The 13,110-nt window shown below is 37.8% G+C and overlaps 1 protein-coding gene across 1 annotated transcript in view; it reads right to left on the bottom strand.

The window, feature by feature from the left end:
- LOC111252729 (uncharacterized) overlaps nucleotides 1-7,802 on the bottom strand; it is an 18,471-nt gene extending 10,669 nt beyond the window's left edge. Inside the window, exons 1-3 of the mRNA XM_022811069.2 lie at nucleotides 7,132-7,802; nucleotides 3,768-3,908; nucleotides 1,457-1,714 (exon numbers count right to left, since the gene is read on the bottom strand). Coding sequence (XP_022666804.1) covers nucleotides 1,457-1,714; nucleotides 3,768-3,908; nucleotides 7,132-7,214 — 482 coding nt within the window. The 5' untranslated portion in view covers nucleotides 7,215-7,802. The remainder of the gene's footprint in view (nucleotides 1-1,456; nucleotides 1,715-3,767; nucleotides 3,909-7,131) is intronic.
- Nucleotides 7,803-13,110: the final 5,308 nt, after the last annotated feature.

Genomic DNA, 13,110 nt, shown 5'->3' on the forward strand with positions numbered 1-13,110 from the left:
ATATACTGAGATAATATTCGGGTCTCTCGCTCACAAACCATAGATAAATTGAGATAGATATTTAGATAAATTATTTCGTATTGTCACACGAAAATATCACTTACGAAGGTGCTCTGTCATTCGACATAACTGCTGTTCACTTTATTTAAATGCAGTTTTGAAGGTTATTTTTAAAAATTCTTTCTGGACGTTTGGATTGTAATCACGATCAAAGCGACATGAGTAGTTGTAGGCTCAATCAAATAGGACAAATAAAAAATATGTACTTGTCTTTGTCTGCTAATTCAAGTTGTTCTTCTCCATTTGGTTAGCGGGCGATTGGCAGCACGGCTGATTTTCTACGGACATTAACGGGATATCTTATGATTTAGAGTCTGAGTTGGTTTTTAGTTTACCTTAACTTTAGGCGACCGAATGCTACCGTGTCGGTATAACGGCCGAGTTGAATACTTCTTCAGGAGGTTATAGCTTTCTAAGAAATATAAGGAAAATTGCCGAACCGATCCCTGCGACAAAAGCGAATTCTTATGCCTAAATAATAGTTTTGATTCTGCTCGCTATCATAATAAGTCTAAAAGTTGTTTCACTCGATTTCATTCGAAAAAGATCTAATGTTTTCATTCGATCAAAATACCTACAGGCATGATCTTTCAGCGTCGTGCGTGATCATGTAAGCACGCAGGGACCAGTATCGGCACAGTGCGTCTAAATGGTGGAAGTACGATTGCTTGTACAGCCCAAACGTTCCAGACGACTGACTTTCCGTGCTGATCAACACATACAAGTTTGCAAGTCAGCACTGGCTGGCAATTATCTTCGAACTGCAACGGGCCAGCAAAAATTTCTACAAAACAACTTTTTTTAAAAAAAGAAGACATCTCGTTGTGTTACAAAAAACCATGTTTAACAGCTTCCGGTTAACGAAACTTAGGCACGAATATCAGCCAGCGTAGGACACCCCATGCATTTGCCAACCCACCTTTTCGAGAAGTAAAGACATGTTGCACTTTGGTTTCAAGTTAAAGCTATGGTCTCGTAAGCCTTTAGCGTCAACAATATCTGCTATATGGGGAGAGTCCTTCCGATATCCAGAACGTGTGTTCATGGCCCGAAAAGAAAAAATGTGACTGCGAATGCAATTTCTGTAGCACTAGCTAATGTTTTAAGGTACTGCTGATACTGCGTGCTGTGAAAAAAGGTATTGTTTTGGGAATCTTTTCAATTGATCTTCATGAGCGTTTTTCCCGCCTCTCAAGTACCAAGTATAAACAGGCTGTTTTATTATGATCGATTCTCAAACTAAAAAAAACACGCAAGCTAAGCGTTCAAGTAACAGGTAGGAAGGGAACGTAGGATTGGATCGTCTATAGTATCTTATAGACGCTATTGGTTTTCTATATATGTGTACAATAGTGAAACAATTATGTAAATAGATGAACTATAATAGAAGAACTACCTGCGGTAATAATCGTCATACGGTGCCTGTCCATAGTAGTACCCTTGCGGGTCGTGATAATATCCGCTCGGAGATGCATATGAGCGACCTCGCATGTAGTAGTCATCATCATAATAACCTCGATAATAGCCTCCGTATGGAAGATTATTGTAGTATTCTGCTCCGCTTACTCCTCGGTTGTAATAATAGTCGGGGTGATAACTAGCGCCACCTGCGTCGCCGTTTACCGAACGTCCGTTGTTGTATCCTCGGTCTCGACTGAAATACGAGTAAAGCGATTGTCATCCAGGCAAACCATCCATCGGCTGCTAGAATGACTTAACTGATCATTAAAATACAAATGCGTGGCGAGGTGTCGAGAAAAGCGCGACTCATATAGCGCTAGAGACTTCGATAGGAGCACAGCCCATCACGCAGATGATGATGATGATGATGATGATGATGATGATGGAGAGGAGTTATACTATTTACCGACAGACTTCCTAAGTGTTTTCAAAACGATGCTACAAAGGGACAATTTAGAAAAAATTGATAATTTTTTCTAAATTGTTTCATATTCAAAGTGATGAAAAGATATCTACTGCTGATAACTGACTATTTAGAATTTTGATTGTTGCATTCTCGTTTGCGCGTTCAGTACCTGCATTAATTCTTTGTGCTCTTTAGACCACACTGAAGTGAGTTTATTTACGGGTTAAAATCAGCCCAAACATGAAATAAGTATAGAAACCAAAAAAACGTATAGACGTTTTGCTTGTTTGTACAGTCACCTCAGCATCAAGTGTCTAGGCAAAACACGCATGTGATAATAATTCTTAGTAGCGCTTCGTGTCTGAGTATTTTTATTTACAAATTACATTCTTACATATAAGAAAGTTGCGCTTTGAAATGTCATATAATTGGGCCTGTCATATCAATTGTCTTAAGGTAAAACTTGAAAAGTTGGCCGTAGAAAGCCGAAAATTCTTCAAGTATTTTAGTAAGCTTAACAACAGAGCATTTACAAAAAATAAACAAACCACCTGCTATTAATGTCTGCCACCGAAGGTGAACAAGCAAAATTATTTATATAAATGAACGATTAAAACAAATTCTATATTAACCTTAGAGCATTGTTAGTAAATAACACAAGTCGATTTGTGTAAATAAGGAAAGCTATTTTAATTTTATTCCCATCAATGTTGCAGTGCTGAATGCAGCAGTTTTGAAATTTTAATATGCCTTTTTGGGTACGTCTCTGGTTGTTGGTTGCCGTCGCTGTAAAATGGGCCAAACAAGTCCGATTGTATAGGCTGTGATTTTTATAAAAGATGATACGCACTCGTGTTCAAATTTCTGCTTGTAACTCCAGAGTACGATTCACGATCTCGTACTCCGTAAGAGTCCTCTATAAGATCATAACTTTTATAGGTCCTTTATGGAGATTGGAACTGAGATTAACAACTAAGATACGTCGCTCCTGTATTGTTGATACGATGCTTTGTTCATTGCAGCCAGATCTATCGATCAGTTAAATTTCCGGATCATATTAACGAAAATATATTATGTTTATTATTTAGTTGTCGATAGAATGAACAATTACTAATTGGGTATAGTAAGTTGTATTTTAGGGGCTTCGAACGAATGTATAGATTAGTAAAATGGGTGTATGCTGCATCAGTATTTAACCAAGTGTTCTATGGCTTCAATGAATCCTGTTGCTTTTGTATAGTTCTATCTAAAATATAAAATTTCTGTTGAAATAAATCCTTAAAATACTGACGTACATTACACGAATAATTATCATATAGGCAAACCTCTAATATATCGAGAAAGGTTTTAGATAGAAAATATTCGTCCTAATAATAAAAAAAAAAACTTCTATTATCTATTATTATAGTATATAGTCTATAGATGCTCTATAGTTTTTAGATAGTAATAGAATTTATTACTCGATTGCAATGTGTTTTTAAAAGCAAAGTTCAACTAAAACTACTATTGTTCAAAGGAAAGGGAAGCGATTTCATATGGCGGGCATTAGCAAGTTGCTTCGTTGACGGAAGCTGAGGAAATTTTTTATCTATGGCCTTTACAATGCACAATGCGACAAGTGATTAGTCAACCTATATTAATGGGTTCATCCCGATTTGCGAATTTTCGTGTAACAGGCCTGCCAGCGATAATGGTGTTCTTTAGACTAGAGAAACTGCAGAGCTCGCTGTTCCAAAAGCGGAACTTCTTCATTCCTTTCACAAACACGATTTAAGTCACAAATGCGAAATGTACGTCATCGGTTACGTGCACACACGCCAGATCAGAAAGCGACACCTACCCGTAATCGTCACGTCCGTAGCCGTAATTTCCGTAGCCAAATCCGTAATATCCACTAATGGGTAGGTTATGTGTGTAGCGATAGTAGTTGTCATAGTACTTCGGGTCGTTCCAACGCGGTGGCGGATAATAACGCTCATCTCTGAAATGATTCCATTTTAACGTTCGTAACCCAAATTGATATGATGATAGGAAACTATTTCAAATCACTGGGCCAGACTTCGGAGACACGCCCCAATCAGCTTGCTCATATGCTCGTATATTTACCAACGCGGTGAGTACCGTTACCTTTGTGTTAATGTGTAACAGCAAGTCAATACTTGTTGGAACGTGATGACTTTAATATATAGAAGAAAGCAACTACTTTGGTCTCTTACTATCGTTACTCTTCTAGATATGATCAGTGTGTAGGATATGTATTGTAAGATACATGCAGTATCTTTTCAAGACAGAACCAGAATGTTCATAGATAATACATCAAGCAGTATTATAATATAAACGTATCAAGTGCATTAGAATCTTCCTTCACAACATTTCGATAAATTTACTAGATTTGATAAAGTGTATTGTAACTTTGAATGATTATAACTTTAATCTTCAATTATTTCGGTATAATAAATACATACATTGTGTGAGAATCTGTATTTAAAGATTGCCCCCGCCACAAATGTTCAGCGTCACCTCGGTTTTGGTCGAGATTATGGCGAACTATTCATTTATAAGCTTATATGAGCAAAGACCTATTGGCGTCAAATCTGGCCAATGGCCGGGCGGGAGATTTAATGGGATTGCTTCGTCCGACCCATTCGTCTGGAAGTCCCTCATTAGGGTGTGTTATGAGAGTACGATGACAGGGTGCAAATTCTTTGTCTTGGTAGAAATGAGGTTTTTATGAAGTCCTTCCGAATACATGGTCAAACAGATTGCTACAGCAATACGTTAGTTACTGTCAAACAATAATGATCCAGTTAGGTTTCTGTTTCATATGTCGTATGTTTGCCAGTGTAACTCCGTGTAAATTTACATAGTGTTCCCGGATAACGTAGAGTTACTCAGTAGATGTAATAATATCAGTTATTTTATCTTTCCAAGCAAGTTTTAGTGAACAATTGTACATTCTGTTCGTAGGTACCATTCACAGATTCACTGCTTGATCCTAGCACAATTACTGCAAAATAGCCTTTTCATTGTCAACATCTTGTATACGATGGCCATTGATGGCATACGATACTAGAGCTTTGCTGGTGAAGCTTTCTGAATGGAATATCTATCTTTCATCCGATTAATTATAAGTTCCATGGGTGCGTCCGCCTGAAATTTTCTGCAATATCGTCTGTTTACTTTTGCTATATTTTTGTACTTCCAATAGCATTTCAAGTGGATCTTGTACAAAAATTTTCCAACTAATTACATCCCGACAGGAAAAAACAAGCAGAAAGTTATAATCCATATTGGACTGTCCATAGGTAACTGCACAAAAAGACAGGTTCAAAGTTACTTTGTCTTCTATTGTTGTCGCTCGGAAGTAGCTCTAAAGGCGTCATCTGCTTCTAAATCGACTTAGGCTTATGTGTGTACGCAACTTCATTTGAATTGACTTGACAACTTACTGGTGAAGGTGCTTCTTTTTCGGAAGCTTTACGGTAGTTCCTCATCGTCTCAGAAAAACTTAAAAGTACGATAATGGGGTGGGTGCAACATGAAATGTACATACGCGTTTCAAGATTTAAAAAACATATAGTTTGGATTGGAATTAAACATATATAGATTGGAACTCGTATCGCTGTCAAAATTTCAATGCTCATAGACTCAATCAAGATTCTTCTGACATACCGTGATTAAATAATAACATAAACTCGTACATTGTATTTTGAAAGATGATGCTGATATAAATATAATGTGCTATAGTTAATATATAATAAATAAAACAGGATTTTATAAATAATGAAATAGAATGAATGAATGAATTAAGAAATGCAATCTGAAACACTCACGTGCTTTGTATTGAAACAAAAATTGTTGCTTTCGATTAATGTATTTTATTATATAATAGTTAAAAATTAATTGTATCATATATATTATCTATACACGTCTACTTTATCTAGTGTCTATGATGTTCGATCGATTTGATAATATCAAGAGATCTTCAAGAGCCTTCGAGAGATCGAGGGCTTAGTGTCGGAATTTATTGGAAAAGGATCACAGGTGTTTCTAGTAACGCATCATCCGACCCATGGGTGAGTTGCCGGAAGACAAACACACAGGTGTCGTTTTTGAGCTATAACTTAACATAGTTCGTAATACAAGATAAATGCTTTTTTTACTGCACTGAAACTGCCCTAATAAAACAAATGGCAAACCGTGAACCAGGGATAGTTCGCTATATATTAATAAAGAGCTTTGTTTAAATAGCATTTGCCATCGGAGGAAAGATCATATAATAGGATATTAAGCTTCAAATCAATAAGTTCTCTGACTTTCTACAAGTATTCTCCGTCTAAGGAAGATGGCCCATTTCAACAGCTAAAAAGATGCAATATTGTCAAAATTTAGTAACGTTTTCAAGCACATACGATTAGTTTCTACTTGAAACACATTCACATTTGAGTATGTCGCGTGCGCTACTAAATCTCTCAAGAGACAATATGTTGAAGCTAAGTAGTTTCAACTTTAGCGGAAATAGTTTATCGTCACTGTTGAAATCGTTGCTTTTTCGTCTCCTGCTGTTATTGTTTCAAATGAAATGATGGTTTAGACCAAGCATACACATCTGATCTGTTATTTATTTATTGATAATTAACACGATATATTAGGCTTTTGTAGCCGTTATTCAGAAAAAGTGTTCAAATTTTATTTAATCTAAAGATTAAGTGCATCCAGCAAAAAGACACACACAGTCAGAATTCTTCAAGGACTGGCTGAATGATTGAAATTTAACTTTTGAATAATCATAAGCAAAACTCATGGCCGTACGAGAAACCATCTTGCCCATACCAAGGCTGCAAAAAATACGATCGATTAGTAGTCCGGCCCAATGTCCGGGTACGATTATGTTTGCAACCGGCTTCACAAACGTGAACTGAAGTCCTGTTGCAAACAACTTTAGACAGCTAAATCTAGACACGACCTATGTTTGTTGGTTAGTTATTTAGCAGGTTGAACGAGCGTAGACTGCTCTCTAATATTTGCCTCTTTCGTACATAGTTATATAGTATATCGACGAAAACCTTCACAATTCTCACCCGGAGAACCTTACACAAGTTATCGATAATAATGTAACCAATATGTCTTACGACATTGCTACCGATGGTATACACGTAAATATTTTCAAGGTTAGTCGTCAACTTGCTTAGGTACTAGTATACCTGTAATACTGTTGAATGGAGAAGTCCGGTAAGTGCGCGAGCAAAATTACGACGAGAATGAAACTTAGCCGCATTGCTGACATTTGTTCTCGGCAGCCTAAAGGAGCGTACTATACGCAGCTCTGTTACGCCGTCCTTTTCGAATTTCTCTGCACAAAAATCGACTTGTTCTTTCAACTTCTAAGATAAATCCAAATGGATTGTTTTCAATCTAAGGCTGACATATTTCCCCGCAAACGCCTTCTAGACTGTTCCCGATTTTTGGTCACCGCATAAACTTCACAGCGTTTTTTCTTTACTACTTTCTGGTAAGTTGAACATTGTCTAGTGTAATGGTATCCGTAGAGACTGTTCCCCTTAGCACAACACGCTGCAATGCCTTATCACTGGATTGAGGCACGTCTGCGTGCCTCTATGTATCTTCACAGGCATCAGTCGCACTTGGCCGCGTCTTTATGACTGGCCAAGCCAAGGTCGTTGCGTGTGAGCAGAGCTTCGTGCAGCGTCCCTGGTGGCGAAGACCGGAAAACGCTGTGTTGCATAAACTGAGATTTCTGTTGGACGCCATGGAACCGCTGGACGTTTAAGCTAACCGCACATCATTATCACAATTGCAACTGGGACTGTTACACCAATGAAAAATACCTTTTTTAATCTGAGCTATTTTAACTGTGCAGTTATTCAGACCCTGTTGTTACCCGGACGTCGTGCCCTTGTGTCGATCTCATTGACAGAGTGGTAGAAAAAATCGATTTATCATTGTGGCTTTCGAGGCGACACAAGAATACCGAACAGGCAACATCTCTATAAAAGACCCTTCTCAATTTGGTAGTAAAAAATATTGTTGGTCCTTTGCGAGACTGTTTCGTTTGCGTCGCACGAGCACATGGCTTGGATTTATCATGGAACCGAATTATACGTTTCCATGATAACAGGCGAACTCGATACTTGATGATAAGACACACTTGATTTCTCGATGCCGTACGTTCAGTAAGGGTTTCTGTAGCCAGGCTAGCTGCTTTAGCTAGCAATTTACTCCTGCAAATAGCTACGAAGAGACCCCCCGTAAGCACGAATAAACGAAATACAATAAACTAGAAATACATAATCATACCTTAATGTAGGACTCGCTGTAAAAAGCGAACGAGCGAGTCAAAGCCTAGAAATTAATTCCATCGTCCATGTAGGCCACAGAACAGTAAAAATAAAGATCATGATAGTACTACTACTGTGATTAATAATAATAAATACGTAGTCTTCTTGTAGGGAAGTTCATGTCTTTAGATCATATCATAACAATCTATTTTTCTCATGTGTATGGTAATAACTGTTTGTGTTGATGTTGATAATCTTCAGAAGTCATTCATAGAACGATGTGGAACGCCTACGTTCAAGTTTTTCCATCGTTCGGACTTTTTCAAGTAAAGCAAACTCGTCGTTTTCTCCTGAAAAAAAGATTCTCACGCTGAAAATCTATAGTTAAATGACATGCTGCAAAAAACAACAATAGACGTCAATAAACCAAATCAAGATAGCGAATTATTTCTAGTAAAGTGAATAAATAATATATTATAGATAATAACAGAAGTCATCCCGCTTCACCACGTTCCAATCAACGTGGGTTAAATGCTGCCTGACACTGTTTTTTTTTTTTAAATATTCTTTCGCCCAGTCAGCAAGATCCGCAAAAGTATTTCCAGTTCCCTCGAAAATCAGTGACGTATCTTACGAACGAGAACTTCGTCAGACACAGTTCAGAAATGTTGATGGTCATTGGTGTGAATCTAATGAACTCTCTGTCACAATGCTGCGACTCTTCAACTTACCGGCAGAAGTCTCTGCAGGTTTAAATTGTGAAACGGAAAGCCATTACCTTAAACGTTCTTTCAGCATCATGAAATAAATTAATAAACTGTTCTCAGCCTCTATGCAATATCGAGCGTAGTATTGTGTATTGATTGAGGTAAACGACTTGTTTTGTTTGTGTTCTGACATTTAAGGACCTAACTGTTCACCACACTCTCACGAACAGCGAAAATTGAAGCAAGGTGTGATTATCCTAGCTCGCAGCGAATGCCTATTTAGATTTTTTTACGATCTGGAAATTGTAAAACTCTGATCATAGAGTTAACAAAGCTTTGCTAAGATACCTATCCACTGCTCGGTGTATACGTGGTAAATTTCATAAAGGGCATTTGTTACCAGATCGTCAAGATATTAAAAATATTTTTTACGTAGGCGAGCCTGCTTGCCGTGCTTACCTGTTGCCAGCCCGTTAACTAATTACTGCTCGGCAATGGTTTTGAACACGCAGGAAACAAATGCGTGATTAAATCTCTCCTCAGAGCTTAAAATAACGGTCACTGAAGAAAGTAAACTATTTATTCTATATACTACCTAGCCCTCCAATTTAGGGTAACAAAACGTACGTTAAGAATACGTTAAGATCTATACGTCACTGATGCAAGTAGTACTGCGATGATAATCTATTTTTCGAAATGTCTTCATAGGTGAACATGATATTATGAAGCATAATTGACCAGAGGTATATAGTGAATGATGTCAAAAGCGCTTGTTGAAGTAAACCTAAGACTGCTGCTGGTATTACTATTCGTATATTTATTTCGAAATTCTGCTGAGGTTGGCGTTAGATCGCTAAAAATGCAAGCACGTTCCAGTGGAAAGTACTACATTTTTTTTGGAAGAACCGCTATTAGAGAAAGATCCCTTACATGGCAGACAGTGGGTAAGGGCATTTCTCCGTTGGCAAGCAATAACCGGTAATAAAGCTATTCCCTGAGTATGTTTCAGCCTACCTCATACTGTTAGCTAGACGGTTAACACCAGGCCGATGATTGTAGTGATGACTCTGCTGCTTTTAATCAAACGCTAGCTGCAGGAGAACGGTAAAGACACACAGTTTGTCTTTATCGTTTCCTTGACGCATCCTGCATGATGCGTGGCATATTCGCTCATACGAGCTGCGCTTTGTGAGGGATGTTAGACACTACATTTGTTCATTATATCATTTCTTCTACGTTCTTGATCACCGATAGATTATCTCAAGATAACTTCGGCGACACCACCCTATTGATCACATCGATATAAAGGCAACACATCGCCCGTTATCAAGATATAAGATCTGCTCAAAAAGAAATGTTTCTTATACGTATTATGTAGGCATGAGAATATTTACAGTGAAATGTTTTGCGTGACAGCTATCGTCGCTTGTGACTGCATAATACCGTTCGTTGTTTTTATCATAAAATGCTTTTTATTTAATTGAAATAAGTAAGATTCGTCCCCCGCAGCCCCACACGTACAGTGCAGCCAATAGTGGGAAACGTCTTGTTTGTTTAATCTATTCTAGCTAAAGGAAATAGAGAGACTTTGTATCGCTCCTCAATTATATGAATTAACACAGACGATTCTGAAAAGAAAACTACTAATTCTATTAAGTTGTCTTAGATGGCTTTCAAAGTTACATACTCAGGTTAATATGGGGCGTGTCGGATCATTTGAAAGTTGAGATTCCACAATGGTAGACGTGCTAGAATTACAGAATGCCTTTATTTAGATCTAAAGATAGACAGAGCGCCTTGAAGAGTAAATATATTGTCGTAAGAGTTCACTATATCTTATAGGGCCCCTAAAAAGATGCACGTTGTTTGTGGCCTGTCGCTTTGCCTTTGGAAATTCTGATGTAAAAGATACTTTTCGTAATGTTAAGGAAACGGCTAATAAACTTAATGCCAAGTGGGGCACAACGACCGCACTCGAAGAACCACGATATTGTCAAGGAAATAAGCCATTTGAAGGCAGCTGGCTACGTGGTAACGTACGTGGTAACGATTATTTTTCGTAGCCAGCCGTAAAAGCAAGGGATCGATTTGATCGCGGTTCTTTCTGCCAAACTATGCAGAGGTATAACAAACTATCTCTAACGCTGGTTGATTGCAGGCGATAAAAGGTCGACCATATACCACAAATGTGTACGTAAAATAAAAAAAAGTGTGATTTAAAATCTGAGCCCAGATTGATAGATACTAAAAAAAGTGTTCGATCGAATGAGAAAGAGATCTTGCATTGTGAGATAGATGCTGCTGCCTGGCAAAACCATCGATTGGCATTTCTACTACCAACGACTAACAAGCCCTTCATTAAAATCAACCGTAACCAATGCATCGTCATTTACCGTGACAACTTTAGGTCACATGCATATTTAGCTATTCGGAAAAAATCGAAGAACTTTGATGGGCTAGATTTTAGCGCATCCGCCGTATAGCCCAAATCTTCCATCATCAGACTCTCTCTCTCTCTCTCTCTCTCTCTCTCTCCTGGTTTCTGCAGAGCTCCCCTTATGGTGTTTGGTTAGTTTTAATGGAAGGTTGCCAGGAACCACAGATGTTCCACAATGACGGACTTACGCCGCTATTAGAAGACAGACAGAAGGTCATCAATGAAAATATTTAGTAATATCTGAAAACAAAAAAAAAAAATCCATTTGCTTAAACTTTAGTTTAAAACGGTCAATATTGTATTGACCTATTAATCATTTGTATAATAACCATTTTCCGCGAAGAATAACAATCTCTTGTATTTTCCTTATGAATTAACAGATTTTAGAATAGCGTTCACGTTCTTAGCTTGGGTGTAAGATCGTTATCACGAAACAATATGCCGCTATTAATGTAACAATTTCGAAACGCTTGCTTAAAATGAGCATTCCGTGCCAACAATAATTAGTACTAGAAAATTCTCAACGGCAGGTTATTCAATCTCGAGCTAAATTTTCTGTATGTAACATTACCAATACCCCATAAGTACCAGAAACGGAATTCGTTCATGTTATTTCATTAGTTCTTTGTTTATTATCAAAATCGGTAATATTTTGAACGTTCAATATTTCCCATATTCTCCTTTTTGCACGCACTCCACCCCTAGAGATTAGCCTAACCTCTTGAACAAGACCTCTCTGTACGCTACATGAGACGGAAAAATAGCTGGGCCAAACTGACGCTTTTGATAAAGCGTTTGCGCTTTCGGTATACTGCCCGCTCTTTTTTTTTTTTTAGCTCGAATACCTCTTTTATTACGTAGTAGGCCAGTCTTATGTCTATATAACAGATGGAACACTAAGATTAATATGTATTACATAGGCTTGGTTCTGATATGCATATATTGGTAGCGTTATCTGTATTCTTTTGTAGCATAAATCACATGGACGAATCGTTTGCCCCCAAACAGTGATGTTGGGTATAATACACAGATTTTACTAATCAATCTAGTCCGTGAAACATAGGCCATGTCCTACTATAACTAGAGTAGGTAGATAAAGGCTGGCTTTCTCACTGCGTCCTTAAAGCGGTTACATGGTTTCACTAGCCCTTGTCTTTTTGGACTTGGCCGTTTTTTTTGCGCCCTCAACTCACATCTTTGTTATCCTTGCGTATAGAGAATTATCCGATCGGCCGGTAGATCGGTAGTTGTGTCGCGAGAAGACTTATCATGCAATGACGTTGCAAGGGAACGTGAACAGGCACGTGAACCCTCATAAAACAGTAACACTGCTTCCAGATAAGTCTAACACATTCTTATTCAAAGCTGACCCAGAATATACATTTTACATGTATGTCTGGCCTAATGAAAATTCCACGATATTCTGACCCGTTCCAGTTGGTATTCGGTTTTGTAAAAACAGTATCAAAATAGAGCTAATGCTATAGTTAGTGTATTTCGCCAGATGACTCGAATCTGCCGGGGTTCCATTATTTGCTTTTTTTTCTAAATGTCCAAATAAATTGGACTTACCCTTGCCAGAGGCTTCTATATTCCTGGTTTTTCATAGAAACGCTTGTATTTCTATAGTATTACGGTAGGCTAATTAAAAACAAATAGTTGTTATGAATCGTACATTGATTGATGAGTTTCTCAAGAAAAATAAATTTCTGAGAGGCGGAATATGCTTCGTTGCCCCTC

This window comes from Varroa destructor, unplaced genomic scaffold, assembly GCF_002443255.2.
Source record: "Varroa destructor unplaced genomic scaffold, Vdes_3.0 BEIS01000006.1, whole genome shotgun sequence".
In the NCBI taxonomy this organism is placed as follows: Eukaryota; Metazoa; Arthropoda; class Arachnida; order Mesostigmata; family Varroidae; genus Varroa; species Varroa destructor.